The 17,301-nt window shown below is 38.6% G+C and overlaps 2 protein-coding genes across 7 annotated transcripts in view; one reads left to right on the forward strand and one right to left on the reverse strand.

Annotated features, from left to right (window-relative positions):
• rgs14b (regulator of G protein signaling 14b) overlaps positions 1-17,301 on the reverse strand; it is a 50,936-nt gene that overhangs the window by 29,062 nt on the left and 4,573 nt on the right. For 2 of the 6 annotated variants that reach the window (XM_073871079.1, XM_073871078.1), the window contains exons 2-3: positions 7,721-7,978; positions 5,014-5,105 (exon numbers count right to left, since the gene is read on the reverse strand). In XM_073871079.1, coding sequence (XP_073727180.1) covers positions 5,014-5,105; positions 7,721-7,853 — 225 coding nt within the window. In that variant the 5' untranslated portion in view covers positions 7,854-7,978. Of the gene's footprint in view, positions 1-5,013; positions 5,165-5,227; positions 5,332-7,720; positions 7,979-17,301 lie in introns of those variants that run through there. The other 4 variants (XM_073871082.1, XM_073871080.1, XM_073871083.1 and 1 more) reach the window with 4 other exon arrangements.
• Positions 13,849-17,301, forward strand: part of arl3l1 (ADP ribosylation factor like GTPase 3, like 1) — a 39,266-nt gene continuing 35,813 nt past the window's right edge. The window contains exons 1-2 of the mRNA XM_055179498.2: positions 13,849-14,278; positions 14,486-14,629. Coding sequence (XP_055035473.2) covers positions 14,057-14,278; positions 14,486-14,629 — 366 coding nt within the window. The 5' untranslated portion in view covers positions 13,849-14,056. The remainder of the gene's footprint in view (positions 14,279-14,485; positions 14,630-17,301) is intronic.

Here is a 17,301-nt window from a genome sequence, read left to right on the forward strand (position 1 = left end):
CGTTCGGCTCCGTGCCACCGAGCCCACCAGTCCCTACAACGCCCAGACAGCTTGAGTGGATGGGCGAAGGATTACGGTGCACCGACGCTGTAGCGAAAGTCCACTGTCTGCGAGCGAACGAGCTGTGAGTAATATATCCGGTGAAGTGGAATTAACCTGTGCTTATAGCAAAGACTTACCTGTGTTCCAACGAAGGCTCTGTGTGAACGAAGATCCCCAGTGCTGTGAGTAACATACTCTGTGAAGCGAAGTTAATCTGTGCTTATAGCAAATACTTACCTGTGTTCTAACGAAGGCTCTGTGTGAACGAAGATCCTCGGTACTGCGAGTAACATACTCTGTGAAGTAAAGTTAATCTGTACTTATAGCAAATACTTACCTGTGTTCTAACGAAGGCTCTGTGTGAACGAAGATCCTCAGTACTGTGAGTAACATACTCTGTGAAGTAAAGTTAATCTGTGCTTATAGCAAATACTTACCTGTGTTCCAACGAAGGCTCCGTGTGAACGAAGATCCCCAGTGCTGTGAGAACGTATCCGGTGAAACCTGTGTGAACGAAGGTTCCCAGTACTGTGAGTAACATATCCTGGGAAGTGAAGTTAATCTGTGCTTATAGCAAATACTTACCTGTGTTCTAACGAAGGCTCTGTGTGAACGAAGATCCTCAGTACTGTGAGTAACACACTCTGTGAAGTGAAGTTAATCTGTGCTTATAGCAAATACTTACCTGTGTTCCGACGAAGGCTCTGTGTGAACGAAGATCCCCAGTGCTGTGAGAACGTATCCGGTGAAACCTGTGTGAACGAAGGTCCCCAGTACTGTGAGTAACATATTCTGTGAAGTGAAAACAATCTGTGCTTATAGTGATTGCTTACCATTGGTCGAAGACTCTTTGTGAGCGAAGAACCCCGGGGTTGATCCAAAGAGCCACGCAACTAAGGCACGAGAGAGAGAAAGAAAGAGAAAGAAGGGTGAGAGGAGTAGCGACCTAGAACAACGTACCACTGCATAACTTTTATTTGATTCTGCCTCCAGGAAGAAGCGGAGCGCGCCACGGGTTCTCGGACCAGAGCCACAAAAGAGCCCTGTCCCCAGTCCTTGTCCCAAGTGGCCCTGGAGGAGAGAAGAAGACCCATTAGTTTTAAATTGCCCTTTCCCCTTTCCCCCTTTCCTTTTAAATATTTAATAACGTTTATTTTAACTGTAGTTTACTCGTCTGTCTGGTCATTGGGGTGGTCTTGGGAAACTCCTCGAGGTGGAAGAGTTGAGAGGGGCGCGACCTTTAGTATATTCGGGTCCGCCCCGGCCGTGACATTTATGTTGTCATTTTGTGTTTTGGTCTGATGCGCCACCCTCCATCTACCAATCACGAAGTCAGTAGTGTTTCGGCGTACAGGTGGCCAACTCTGTTCTAGTTACTACAGCTGCAGCTACGAACGTGTTAGATAAAAAATGTCTGTCATGAATCCGAAATATGTTGTGACAAAGTCTGAAATAAAACAGGGATTAGGAGAAGCCTTTGAAAGATGGAGACGGCTGAAAAGGTAGAGGAATTTGAATCTGCCATGATCGCGTAACATTATGCCTTCTCTATAGTAGAATCGCGCTGCGTGCACAATTATTAAAAAACAATATGGATTGAGGATTATTTTATACCAAGTCTGATGGAATATCAATCTTTCTCATATGTAAAACGTTTGTGGACACAAGCTGCAAATGGATGTTATATTGTGAACATTTGGCATGGAGCAGTGGGAGTCTGGAGTTACTATGGACACGCTGTTTCATAATAAAGGTATGATGTCATTTTATGAATGGACACTTCCTGATATGACCTCATTGCATTAAATGTATTATTAATTTTGCTAGAGCATTTATTTCATGAAACAGCACTTCGAAATTACATCTAAACCCAAGTTTAATACCCTTCTTCATCAATATGATACATTGTAAACTTAATGGTGTCAGGACTCTGCCTTGAAGTCTTGTTATATTTGTATTTTGTCATGGTGGCAGAGTTCTGGCAGTCCCTGGCCTTGTGTGGAGGTTCATGCCTTGTTTTTGTGTTTGGCATGTACCTCCGGTGTCTTGTCATTTGTCCCCGCTCCCTCGTCCTCCTGCTTATTGTTAATTATCACTTATTCCCATCACCTGTTCCCGCTTGTTATCTTGTTTGGTTTATTCTATTTAATGTCAGTGTATCTTTAGTTCTGTGCAGGATCATTGTGTTATGTTGTGTCGAGTTCTCTTGTTCCATGTATATTTAGAGTCTAGTTACCAAGTCTAGTTGTAGTGTTATCTGTCAAGTATTTCGTGTTTCATGTTTCATACCCCCTCGTGGGTCTTTGTGTTTCTTGTTAATAAAGTGTTTTCTGTTTTCCCCGACATCGTCTGCTCTTGGGTTCATCTGTTCTCCATAATCCTCACAAATGGTTTGTAAACAAAGACTTGTCGGGCCCGCCAGCGTCGCCAGCATGTTTGGTTTAAGCCCGGTCGGCTGAAAAGGTTTAAAAGAAAAAAAACTGTTGGATCCTGCAGCCTATACTATTTGGCAACCTGGGATACACTGCTTTACAGTAACTTGAAAGTGATTGCAGTACCATATTTGGCCACCATCCTACATAAGGTTCCTACATCCTATATCAAATAGTTTTATAACAGCTTCATGAATAATCTTCATTTCATTTTTTTTCTCTCCGGGTGTTAGAGAAATAAAATCTATCATTCAATAATAATAATAATAATAATAATAATAATAATAATAATAATAATAATAATAATAATTGATAAAACTATATTTTATTGCATTTGGAGACAGATTAATCTAAATTTTAATAAAAAAACAGTACAATGGTGGGTTAAGCCATGCAGCAGTTGGTCCATATCGCTGCAAAAACATTAATTTAATGTTAATTAAAGGATAATTCCGGTATTTAACACTTTGAGTCTCATTTCTGGTTTGTTTTGGATGAACTACAGTGATGGACACAGAAATTTTGACAATAGGTCGTGTTTTGACTTTTCGACTCATTTAGAAGCGTCTCTTGACTGCTTCAGAATGGAAGTCAATGGCCATGCACAAAATGTCATTAAAACAACACTTAACGTTCATTTTCAAAACTGTACTACTCACCGAGTGGTTCATGGTGTTCGTTGATGATTAAAAACAAATATATTGGCGCAATGTATGATTTCAATCCGTGTTATTTGCTATAGTGGAACTATTTTTTCAGATACCTCACAACCGCGTATATACTTCCGCTCTATATTTGAGTCTGAAGCATGAATGAACGTAGTCCAACAAACTGTAATAAAACGGTAGCATACTTTCAAAATCAAGTTTATTTATAACACTTACACCATCTAATATGTTTTTTTCATCGGCAGAACAATAAAGAAGATATTTTGCAGAAACCCCAGTGCTCCGTCATGCACGTCAACCGATCCGCACACTTTAAGAGCTAAAGCATATATATCCAATACAACAGTAATCCCCCATAACTCCGTGTGACATATTGACGTCTTGTGAAGCAAACCAATCAGTTTTTGCAAGAAACTGAATGTTATTTACAACATGATTAGCGTGAATGTCAAAGCAGGAAGCGCGTTTTCCGTTTGAGGCGATCTCTTCCACTGGTGTGCATTTGGTGGCTGTTGGCTATGGATGTTGGTCTGTCTGCGCCACCTATAGAGCGGGAGCGTGAAGCGCACTTCCTGCTTGGCAAAAGCTCTGCATTAACGCTGTAAAATATTTATATATATATTCGAATCCCAAAACTGAAATACGGAACGAATATTCTGGTCCAGCCCTACAAATATGGGAAAAATTTATTCTGAGAGAAACCGAGCGAAAAAACAACAACCACATGTAAACAGTCCCTTTTCCTTTTCCGGCGGCGGTGGAGTGATATATCAGCAAGCAAACAGTCTTCCAGAGAAGTCAATGGAATTTTACAAAATGCCAAATAAAACACGACAGAAACTGTATTTCGCTACACAACTTGTTTTTAATCATCAACGAACACCGCCAGCCACTCGGTGAGTGGCGCAGTTTTGAAGATGAACGTTGAGTGTTGTTTTGATGACATGTTTGTGCATGGCCATTGACTTCCATTCTGAAGCAGGCAGGAGACGCTTCTAAACGGGTCGGAAACTCAGGACACGACCCATTGTCGGAATTTCTGTGTCCATCGCTGTGGTTCATCCAAAACAAACCAGAAATGAGACTCAAAGTGTTAAATACCGGAATTATCCTTTAAATTTATTACATTTTTATGTTAGTTTTTCTTTTGTTAGAAAATTTTTGAACCCTTTATTCTGTTGTCAGTTTTTTATGTATTGTGCACATGAAGTTAAATATAATCTTTTGATGTGTCGGTTTATTAACAATTAGTATTAACACTTTTTCACTACATGCTACATGTCCATACTCAGGCTAGATCATTGAGATCGTCCAATCGGATGCTTTTTGATGTTCCACGGTCTAGGAACAGAGGAGACCGAGGATTTTCAGTGACGGCTCTTAAATTATGATGCCCAAAAAATTTATGACAAGTTATGTTGTCTTGGTAATCTCAAACTGTCATGATGACAAGTAATGTATTGGTTTATGTCTAGCTGTCATAACAAAGACATCTCAAACAATGTCATCTTTGTCATAATTGAACAAATGACACTTAATGACAGTTGTCTCCTTCATGTTTGTCATGATAATGAAGGTGTCATGTCAGTCTTATGAACACCCCTTCAAGTAAAGTGTTACCGGGTTCTTCACTAATGATGTCATCGAAGAAGCATGTTTGGTTCCTCAAAAATGTTTTTAAAAGAACAATTTCTTTCCTTTATAGTCTGTCGAACTTTTCTCCATTACAAAGAGCCTTATGTTCTCTTTGGAACCATGTAGCCTGACAAATAAACTTTTAGCCACCTTTATTTTGAAAAATGTTTAAAGTCTTAATTTCCATCATTTTTAGTATATAGTATCAGAATATAAGTGAAGAATAAATTTGGTACCTTTTCCTTGGACTGAACAGTTGGTTTCTGTTGGTGAAGAAGAGACAAAGAGGTCTCCATGATGATAGCCGAGGCTGGCTGTGTGCTGGAGACTAGTGAGGTAGTACAACATCTATGTTAGGTGTTCAAGCCTCACAGAAACAATGTGTCACTGTGTAAACACCATAAAACACGACCTTGCTGGGTATAAAAGTCAGTGAGAGGGAAAACTTACTGACGTACACAGGCAGCAAACCTCAGAGGAACCCTAGATGACTGACAAAGATGAGCCTGTGACTGGACCTCAAAGTTCCTTCAACCACCATGTGCCACCTTAAACTTTCACCGCATAAAATTACTTTCTTACTTGGTATTTTTGTCGTGTTTCCAGCACAAATACCAAAAAGTTCTCAAATCAAGACGAATATTCTTGATGAGCCAACTGCCCAAGAAAACACATCCAGTTCTTAAACAAATAGCATAAAATTTGAGAGAATTTGTGCTTAAAACAAGCAAAAAAAAGTATGCCAATGGGGTAAGAATTTTTTTTCTTTTAAAGATTTTTTTTTTGCTTGCCTTAAGAACCAACTCACTCAAATTAGTTTTTTTTTTGTCTGAAAACTAGACTCATTTCCTAGGTTACTCTGCCCATCAAGAAAATACATATTGAATCAAGAATCCTTAGATATCTGTACTCAAAACAAGACAAAAACACTAAGTAAGGTAGCGTGCATACCAAAGCGTTTATGCCGGCATATGTCTTCAATTATTTACAATGGAAGCACGGCGCTTTAAAAAAAAAAAAGAAAAACAGCAGATTTTAGAGAGTTGAAAAATATCCAACTTTAAGTAAAACGCTCAGCTCGTCAATGTCAGTTCTCACTCGGCCGTCCAATCACAGTGGAGGAGGGGCGGGATAAACATCACAACAACCAACCGGCGCATCGTTCAACGACTGATTCAATAAAGCAGAAATATCATAGCAACCAAAGCACTTAGCTTAAAAAAAGAGCCAGTAGGCGCCCACCTGGCATTTTTAGCTGCAATGTGCACACCCCCTTAAAAACAAGGTGTCATCATCCACTCGCTCTTGTGTTGTTCGAAACATACTCTTTGACGTTTTTGTAACAAAGGAGTCATCAAAATGTCAAATCTGCTTTTATCATACACTGAAGGTGCATGGAGATCACTGTGACAGGTGCACATGCAATTTAAATTGGGGTATAAGGGTTATATAGGCATATGCTGTAAAGTTTTAGATACAAAACATTTCCACATTTATCGTTCAGCAAAAATAAAACCATTCACTAAATGTGACAACCTTTTGTGACATCATTGCCCCAACAACAAGATCTATTACCATTAACACCAAATAGGTGTCACACACTGCAAAAAATGACTTTCTTACCTAATACTTGTTTTCAGTAAAAAATATCTAAAAATTCTTAAATTAAGATGTATTTTCTTCATGAGCAAAATGACCTAGGAAAATAAGTCTAGTTTATACACAAAAAATATAAACTTTAAGCAAATTAGTGCTTAAAACAAGCAAAAAAATCTGCCAATGGAGTAAGAAAAAAAATACTTGAAATAAGTTTACTTTTTTCATAAACACTTAAATCAAGAAAACATTTCTTATTCCATTGGTAGATTTTATTTGCTTGTTTTAAGCACTAATTCGCTTAAATTCTATATATTTTTTGTCTATAAACTAGAATTTTTTTCCTTGGTCATTTTGCTCATCAAGAAAATACATTTTAATTTAAGAATTTTTAGATATTTTTACTGAAAACAAGACAAAAATACTAAGTAAGAAAGTAATTTTTGCAGTATAACTGAACCTACCCTGCAAAAAAATGACTTTTTCAAGAAAAAAATTCTTAGTATTTTTTTCTTGTTTTCAGTAAAAATATCTAAAAACTCTTAAATTAAGATGCTTTTTCTTGATGAGCAAAACGACCCCAAAAAATAAGTCCAAAAATATCAAATTTAATTGATTTCGTGCATAAAACAAGCAAAAAAATCTGCCAATGGCAATACACTAAATTCAAGAAAAATTTGCTTACCTCATTGGCAGATTTATTTTATTTTTTTTGCTTGTTTTATGCACAAAATCACTTACATTTTATATATTTGGTCTAAAAACTAGACTTATTTTCTTCGGTCGTTTTGCTCATCAAGAAAAAGCATCTTAAAGGCGGAGTCCACGATGTTTGAAAGCCAATGTTGATATTTGAAATCACCTAAACAAACACGCCCCTACCCCAATAGAATCTGGACCTTCTGTTGATTGACCCGCCCCACACATATGCAACCCGGCAAGGATGTCGGTTAGTAGACACGCTCCTTACTGCTGATTGGCTATAAGTGTGTTTTGGTAGTCGGCCCGTCTCCTTTTCCAAAGCGTTTTTCAAACATCGTGGACTCCGCCTTTAATTTAAGAATTAAGAATTTGTAGACACTTTTACTGAAAACAAGACAAAAATACCAAGTAAGAAATTCATTTTTTGCAGTGTACAGCCTATTAACAACTAATAAACAACGTATAACACACTCTGGGTTATTTTCAACCCAGCATTGGGGCGAAAAGGGACGAGCCCAGCCCCTTGGGTTGTAATTTAACCTAATATGCTAGGTTGTTTCAACCCAAAATGATTGGAAGGCAAAATGCACAAAATGTATTTTAATTAAAACAAAGACTAACATATTTGACACTCAATAGGCTTACCACATGTGAAGAAAACCATTTCATGCCAGTGGTATCGAGTTAATCCTCCAAACTGCCCCAAACAGGTCCAGACCAGAAAAGCATCCAGAACCAGTTTGTTTTGCGTCATTGAAGCCCCTTCTGTTCTGTTCATGGCTGACACCTGTTCCTCTCAATTCATCAGTGCAGCAGCCCGTGCCGCCATAAGCCAGTACACCATACCTTACAGCTGGATAAATGAGCTCAGCTAGCAACAAAGGCATTTGCGTTCCTGTGCATCTGAGGAAAGAGCAAATGCGGTAATTAATGACCCTTAGCAAAACTGACAGATGACTGCTCAGACTTATGATCTTCTCATATCGATTCAGAAACTCATTTGCTGTCTCCCTATAGTAAAAGAACAAGGCACGGATTAGGCCCTGCATGCGGGGGCCCAGGGAATCACCTGAGATCTTGTTTAGGATTTTATTGTTTCTATAGGGAATAGTTAATATTAATGAGTAGGCATGGGTATGTGACTACAAGGTTAATGTGTTCATAATGGCTTGAGGTAATTATTTTCCAAATTAACATTACAGACTATGGTGATGGAAATGTCATATACTATCATTATAATCAGGCTATAAATGTGATCCTGTCTGTTCAATTCAGCCTAAAGTCTGATTATTTAATTTTGAGATGAAGTCATCAAAGTTTTGTCATTATGTTAGAAAACAGACTTTAGCTGGGTTTTCACAGACTAGGTCACAAATAATACAAACTCTCGCCCATTGTTAAGATGACACAAAGAAGCGAATAAACAACTTTTTATTAGGTCAACATCTACAGAGGAGTTAGTCGATCATTGTGTATTTCTGTAACTTCCCATTATATTACAGCATCCCTTCTGGAGCAAACAGTCAAGAATAGAGCCTATAAAGTCTGCAGGCCTGCGATAAGTGCACCAGAGCGCTGCTGTATTGTTAGGCTGGATTTTGACTTGTCCAGCATCCCGTTGCTTCTCATTAACAGGGTGAATGGACATTGGGGCTGTTTGGAATAATACAAAAGGATAAAAGTCCTGTTTTAAAAACCCTTAAAGTATTCCTGGAAAAGAAAGATAAAGTTTTAAAGGGAAAATCTGACTTTTTCCATGTTAAGTGCTATAATTGGGTTCCCAGTGCTTCTATCAACCTAGAAAATGTGAAAAAGAACAACCCAGTAACTTGGTTTTGGTAAACCATTCTCTGCAAGCATGTGAAAGTAGGTAATTGAAATATGGCTCCCCTTGTGACATCTTAAAAAAGTCTTGTGAAATGTCCCCTTTATGAGGTTGTCCTCACTATAGAAATGTGTTGTCTAACTCTAAACCTAAATCTGACTATAATAGCCTCTTTTACATTTTAGTAAATCACCATTAATTTACCAGAATTAATATACGAGCCCAGTCTCATGAAATGCCTATAGATAGCAGGCAGTGTGAACTCGTGCAATACATGTGCCAAATTCCAATTTTGCGTGCATATGATACACCAGCCCTTCCTGTTCACTTAAAATGCCGCATCTTTTTGTGTTTTTTTATGTTTTGGTTTCTTACCATTGACGCTTGGGTTTGGTTAGACCAACTCAGTCTCCCCCCATGTCGTCAATATTTGACGACACTTGACCATTCGTCAATATGTGACGCGGAGGGTATACCTTTCGCGTCATTTTTTGACGAACTGGGGACTTCAATACTATTACGTCCGTTGCATTCTCTTCTCCTATTTTCTTACCATTTTCGCGTCGGTTTAGGGTTAGATTTACATAATGACATCCCTACCCAAACCTAACTCTAACCCCAACGCCAGGTGACAACTGTTTCTAACCCCAACGCCAGGTGACAACTGTTTAATTTCGCGTACACTGTTTAATTTCGCGTACACTGTTTAATTTTGCGTAATCTAACCCTAAACCGACGCGAAAATGGTAAGAAAATAGGAGAAGAGAATGCAACGGACGTAATAGTATTGAAGTCCCCAGTTCGTCAAAAAATGACGCGAAAAGGTATACCCTCCGCGTCACATATTGACGAATGGTCAAGTGTCGTCAAATATTGACGACATGGGGTGAGACTGTGTTAGTTAGACCAACTTTTTGTTACATAAAATGACATCCTAATCCAAACCCCAATTCTAACCCCAACTCCAAGCAACCCTGATTTAAAAAATAGACAAAAACATGGAGAAACCTGTATATTAAATGACATCCTAAAGCAATTCGTAAATCTTACCCCAAACCCAAGCGACAATGGTAAAAAAAAAAGAAACCAATACATAAAATGACATAAACAGATTATGTGCCGTATTAAGTAAACGGGAAAGACTGGCGTATCATATGCACGCAAAATTGGAATTTGGCGCATGTATTGCACGAGTTTTCACAGTGCGCACTTCATGAGAATGGGATTCTACGCACTGCATAAGAATGGGTTGAAATTTACAGATAAATACAAAAATGTTCACACACGCATTGGCGTTCCATCTTTAAACCAGTAAGATATCATTCACACAACAGCACCAAAATACCATCTCGGTGAGAAAGCGAAAGTTACCTTGGTGACTTCAAACTGAACTGAACTGGGGAATAGATCCAACCTGCGTCTTAAACAGCAGTAATGTTAACACATAGGCTTCACAGAGATGGTAATGTTTTTTAAAACTTTGGAAGTTAACTTCAGGTGTGCTCAACTTTATACAGCGTGTGTGTGGAAATGTCCGTAAACAGTGCAGGAGTAAACCCATCATCTATATCAAAACATTACACTTTTAAAATGGCTGGGTTATTTTTGACCCATAATGTGTAAATATTGGACAGAACACACCGCTGGGTTAAAAATGACCCCGTGCTGGGTTAAAAATAACCCAATGTTGGGTTGTTGTTATGCAACCATGGCGTATAATAACCCAGCAGTTGGGTTAAAATAACCCAGCATTGGGTCAATCTTTAACCCAGCACGTGTTCTGTCCAATATGGGTCAAAAATAACAAAGCCATTTTTAGGGGCCAGTCACACCAAAAGCGCTTTAAACGCTTGCAAACGCAAGGCACAACGCACTGCCTTTTTTAAAAAAGAGCAGTGCGACGCGGCTTTTCATATTGCTAAGCAACCACCGAGTCAGCTGTCTTGTCAATCAAATATTGAAGTGTGAGCGCTCTTTTGCTGTTAACTGTCATATTAGCAGAAACTTTAAAAAGAGGAGGCTTGCTCTGACCTTGTTTGAGGGTGAGAGATGCACAAACACGCAGGAGAGAGTGAGCGAGTGGAGTCCGGTTCTTCAAAGCAACTGTAAACTTCCCTCACCACAACGTAAGGCCCGCCTCTCCCCTCATTCAATTGGACAATGGAAAGACGCGAATGACGTCAGGCGCTTCTCCGCTCTCAGCGCTCCTTCAAAAACGCGTGCGCGGCAGGCAGCAGAAAAACGCAAGAATATCATTCAAAAAAGGCGCCTGCAACTGCCATAAACGCTTTTGGTGTGACTGGCCCCTTAGAGTGTATGATTGGGTCGAAGTTGGCAGTGCGTTGTGACGTCATTTGTTGTAAATGCTTGTAATCCTTGTTCTCCGTTTACACATTTCGCTTACCAATACTACTTACCTTACAACCTCTCTTACTGGTAAATTGGCAGCATGCAACCCTGTATCACGAAATTATGTACCTATTGGCACGTATGGACCAGCGTGACAATGTCACGTTTTGCCGCGTTTGAGCATGAGCATGTCACGCTTTTCTGTTTGTGACACTGTCACGTATTGGTTACTCAACTTTTATGTCCTATTTTCAAACCATTGTCGCTTCGGTTTAGGGTTAGATTTGGTGATTGCGTTAGTATGTCACTTTAACTATTGGTTTATAAAAAAAAACTTATTCTTTTATATTTTCTAAACTTTAACCAATTGTTGCCTGACGTTGGGGTTAGAGTTGGGTTTGGGTAGGGATGTCATTTTATGTAAATCTAACCCTAAATCGAATCGACAATGTTAAGAAATTAGGACAAAAAAGTTAAGTAACCAATACGTGACACAAACAGAAAAGCGTGACATGCTCACGCTCAAACGCGGCAAAATGTGACATTGTCACGCTGGTCCATACGTGCCTATAGGTACATAATTTCATGATACAGGGTTGCAGCATGACATTTACCAGAAAGGTTCTGTTCACACAAATCTTGTTAACTGCAATTTACCAGTAAAGACTGTATGTGTGAAAGGGACTAAGTTGTCCATCCTGTCTAGAGAACAAATTCTAAAAAAAAAAATCGTTTTTTTTACATTTTAAGTGCCAAGTTGCAGAAATTTTGTGTTGTTTTTTATTTTGTATGGCGCTATTATTTGCCAATAATAAGCAAAGATGCATTTGAATAGAGAAATGTCTCTTGATTGTAACCAAAGAGACAACAATCATATGAAATTATTTTATATGATGTTGTGCCATGACTGCAGTGGCACTTATTAGCATCTGTTGTGTTTGATTTGATTCGTTTTGCACTGTGATTCACTAAAAGTTACTGTGCTTACATGCACAGACTGCACATCTATCTGTCTGCAACCGGGTGTGCCTCATAAGTCTTGAAAAGTGAAGCCGCTGGCTCTTTGATCGCCCCCCTGGTGGCTGGCTGCAGTACAAGTCATAAACCCTGCCCTCTCCATTCAAATGAATGGGACTCACTTCCAATAAAAGTTTCCGAAAGATGGTTTTGGTCCTTTGAAGTAGTTGTTATCACGGTGATATATGTTCAAGTGTTCATTTTTGTGATAAGTTTCATTTTAGCTAGTGATTGGATGCTTTAGAAACGGGGCGTGTCACGATGATTGGCGTGGTTTAATTGGTCGCGTGAGCGTTTGGGTGGAAGTTTGATACTGCAGCTCTGTCTCTGGCTCCATCACTCTAAAAACAAACGGTGCTATATAGCACCAAAAGTGGTTCTTTGCTTCTAATCATAGAAGAACCGTTTTAGTGCCATATAGCACCGGTGAAGCACCAGTGAAGCACCTGTGTAGAACCAAATAGTGCTATGTAGAACCATATGTGGTGCTATATGGCCCCTATTTGGTTCTACACAGGTGCTTCACTGGTGCTTCACCGGTGCTATATGGCACTAAAAACGGTTCTTCTATGATTACGAGCAAAGAACCACTTTTGGTGCTATATAGCACCGTTTGTTTTTAGAGTGTGGATGATTCCTTCTGCGCATGCCTTGGCTCCAAACTGACGCTTTTACGTAACATGGCGCGACCATGGTCTGACATTTTTGGCTTCAATTCATTTCAATGGAGGGAGGCGATCTAATGAAGGTCATTAGGTCATAGTCACCGCTGCTCTTTCTGTCTGTGAGGAGAGCGCAAGTCGCGCGACCGCTGCTCATTAAGCTTGTGAGCATTTTTCCGCTTTATTGGCCTTAAATACACATATGCGTCAAAATTCCCGTCTTTGCAAGCGTCCTCATAAACACGACCAGTTAGGTCTTAAGAGAAAGTAAACAGCTAAAAGAGAAACACATGTGTAACAGTGTATTGGATCTGGATTTTGGTCTTAAAGAGGAAGTTACCTAATTTTGCTCCTGTCTGTCACTCGTGTTAATCAAACAGCATTGAGAGAAAACCTGTCACTGTTCCTGATTAAATCACTTTTCTACCTTAAATAAAAATATATATAGGCTTATACATACATGCATAATTATTTATTATCATTCTTATGTCATTGACTGTTTATCTTCAGAGAGCTTGAGTTTTGTTTGTTTTTATCTTCTTTCTATGCTTGTATATGTTTTTTGTAAGAATTATGAACATTTCTATGGTATTAAAGATTTAAACCTTATTAAAACATAAAAACTCTACCGTGATACATATCATTATCATGATATAAAATTAATCCTATTGTGATAGAAGATTTTGGTCATATCGCCCACCCCTACTTGTTTTAAGCACAAATTCACTTAAATTTTATATTTTTGTCTAAAAACTAGACTTATCATTTTCTTCATCAAGAAAATACATGTTAATTTAAAATTTTTTATATTTTTACTGAAAACAAGACAAAAACACTAAGTAAGAAAGTCATTTTTTGCAGTGTAAATATGTCCAAACAATGGTGTTTGCATGTTATGTGTATAGGAAGGCCAATCAAAATTGTAGACAAACAATAAAGCAATCAAGTTAATTAAAGAAGGAAATGATGGGAGACCAGTGCAGGAAAAACTACGTTTAAAAGAACGATTGATATAACCGTGGCAGAGAGAGTACAGAGACAGAAGAGTCTCAAAGATCTCTTCTGAAGCAGGTGGTAGTTAGATAATCCAGGTAAGTCTTTAATGCTAAAGATGGGCAGGGAGGAGAGATGGCTAATTGTGGCCTGCTAATCCAGCACCTCCCCCAAGTTCACCCACCTCTACATGTCACATACAGAAAAGACCAAGAACTAGTATTTGGGAAGGGAGAAAATAGTGACCAACTGGACTACTTGAGGTTCATATACCCTGTATGGAATGTAGCTGTGCCATACCATCTCTCTCTGTATCCTGTTTCTGCTTTTCACACAACTATGGGAGAAGTCCAGAAGGTGAGTATTCTGCTAACTAGAAATGTGTTTGAATGGCCTGCTTGGAGAGTCCAGACCTTTTAAAATAAACCAATTGAATTGAGAGTCATATTTAAAAACAGCTTTTTATGATATAGAATGTCATTTTCTTATTATTATTTCCTAACATCTATATAAACTTAATATGAATTTGATTGGGTGTTGCATGCCCAAATGTTTGTTTTTAAGGGTTTGTTATCAGTCATCGAGAAGTTAAAGGGCACTACAGAGCAAGAACTACGCATAGTGCTTCTCGGCCTGGATAATGCTGGAAAAACCACTCTGCTCAAACAGCTCGCCTCTGAAGATGTAAACACAATCACGCCAACTCAGGTGAGAAACGCCTGCGCATAAACAGTTTTGCTAATAAGGACACATTTGGTTATGAGAGCAACATGGCACTTATTCAACTCTTTTTTTTGTCCAATTTTGTGTTGTGACTTGTGAAAGCATGTTGGAGGAGTAATTCAGCTAAAGTGTGAAGTTGTTAATCTTTATTATTAACATATTCAACAGATATCTTCCCAAAGCAATCCGGTGAACAGTAGTGCAACAGTTACGGTTTTCAAGTCAGTATAAATTAGGGCTGTCAAAATTAACATGCAATTTCTGACCCAAGGCCTAGCACGTTGTTGGATAAATTGAGATGCATACAGTAAAGAGTCATCAAATGTCTAAAATGATCTTTATTTGTAAGTTTTCTGAGAGGTGTGCCCAGTGTTGTGCCTGAACGAGTTAACTGAATGAAAGTTCATGAACTCGTTCAATTTTGGGCGAACGTGAACTGAACGTACTGTATTACTGCCTGATGAACATTACTATGAACTCGTTCATTGTGAACGGCACGCTCTCTCAGTTTAATGTCGTTCAATAGGGTGCCAGATTTCTATAGAGTCTTCCAGGCAAAAACCAAATAAAAACACACCATAAACAGACCTTAATGCGTAGCGGAAAAAACAACCAATCTGGCAACACCAGCCACCATTCAGTGTTTCACCGCTGCATGCATCATCAAAACAAAGAACAGCATGGACGTGACACACTGACATTAAATAACATCATATTTGTCCCAAATCGTTAACGATTGCTAACGCATATTCTGGATCTTGAAATAGACTCTGACTAAGCTCACGCTATTTAACGTGCGCATGCGGTGTGCGATACCTGCGAGTTGTCCTGCATGTGACATCGCGCAGCGCTTCTCGCCCGGTGTGCAACCCCCTTGCACCCTGCTAGGCTTTTTAAGGTATGTGCAAGCAAATAAAAAAATTAAAAGACCCTGGTTGGATAAGGATTTAAAGTTGGATATGAAGATGAAATCTGACGCATTTAGCTTCAGTGTTAAAACTGATAAAATAATTGCTGTCTGTGGTTCTATATGGGCTATAATGGCAATAATTAAAAATAATAATAATATGAGAAAAAATTATTACTGTGAACTAGTTCAAAAATTTGAAATAGGAACTATGAACTGAACTTGTTAATTTTAAAATTTGTGAACTGAACTTTGAGCTAGTTTATGTAGAAAGTGAACTTTCCCAATGGATGTGCGTGTCTATTCACTTGAACGTCTGATATTTTGGTTTCGGTTTTAAAACATGCAGGAAATAGAAAATAAAGTGCAGGACTTGCTTGATGTTAAAAGAGGGATAAAACTCAAAATGATCTTTCTTGCGCCGACTGACACATCTAAAGCATGCACACAGGCGCGCCACCTCGATAAACGCATGCCTAGACAGAATGAAAGTTTTTAAATGATCTGTTTTAACAAGAATTCACACAGAAATAATCTAAATGTTTGAATAATATCTGATGTGTAACATTATATTAGATCATTGCATTACAAAATCTTAAAAATCCAGTGTACCGTGGGAGGAACACTGCATTATTTGACAGAAAACTTCATCAAATACAATAACTCAAAAACTAAAAGCTAAACATGTCACATATCTTTGAAAAGCTGAAATTCTTGTGATTCCATTGATGTAAACCATTTCAAGATACAATAAACACAGCAGGTACAATTTGTGTCCTTTTTAGGCATTTTTAAGCCTTTTTCAGGAATTCTAAGTGGTTAAAACTGTCTGTGTCTCAATGTCAATCAAACAATAAAAGAAAGAAAGAAAGAAAGGAGTTTAAAGGACAAGTTCTGTGTTTTACACTTAAAGCCCTGTTTTCAGATTGTTTATGATGAAATAGAACAGTTTTGACTGAAATTTGGACATATGATGCTGGCCCGAGAATTTTCGGGTGTTTGTTGTATCACCTCCCACCTCTACAATGGGTATATAGGTGCAAAGGAACAATCCTTCCTAAAATGTATTAAACTTTCGTTTACAAAGACGTGAAACTCACCGAGTGGTCAGGGGTGTTCACTGATACTCACACAAAAATCGCTGATACAACAAATACCCGAAAATTCTCTTCAATTTTGGCTTTAAACAAGCTCTTCACAAATGTATGGGTGACATTATGGACACTACGTCCATATTTTTTTAGGCCTGGGTACCGAACGTCGATCCTTTTATGGTATCGAACGAAAAACTCCGATACTTTGAGTATCGAAAAATGATTTATCTTTCGGTGCCAAATTTCGATTCCAAAAGCCAAGCGGCTGTGTCTGAGTGTAAGCCTGTACTTGCGTGTAAGGACCTAAAGCGCCGGCGATTGGCTGTCCACCACGTCAACCAAAACGGCGCGTCGTGACGAGGGGTTTCAATTTAAAGCACGCGCGCAGCCTGTGTCTCTGCTTGTTTTACTCGCACCTGGTTCCAACAGTCTCGACAAGGTGTTTAAACTTGACCAAAATGGACGATGCGTTTAAACCTATTTTTTACAGTCTATGTAAACTTGACGCACACGCGCTTCCCAAACTGCTTACAAGCCTGACTCGATATGTAAAATAAACTAAAATTCAATTTAACTGGTTTGCTAATTTCACTTGAATGAAATGACATTGAACGCATTTTCTACTCATTTAAAAAATCCCAAATGTATTTAATATT

The sequence above is a fragment of the Misgurnus anguillicaudatus genome, chromosome 9 (genome assembly GCF_027580225.2).
Source record: "Misgurnus anguillicaudatus chromosome 9, ASM2758022v2, whole genome shotgun sequence".
NCBI lineage: Eukaryota > Metazoa > Chordata > Actinopteri > Cypriniformes > Cobitidae > Misgurnus > Misgurnus anguillicaudatus.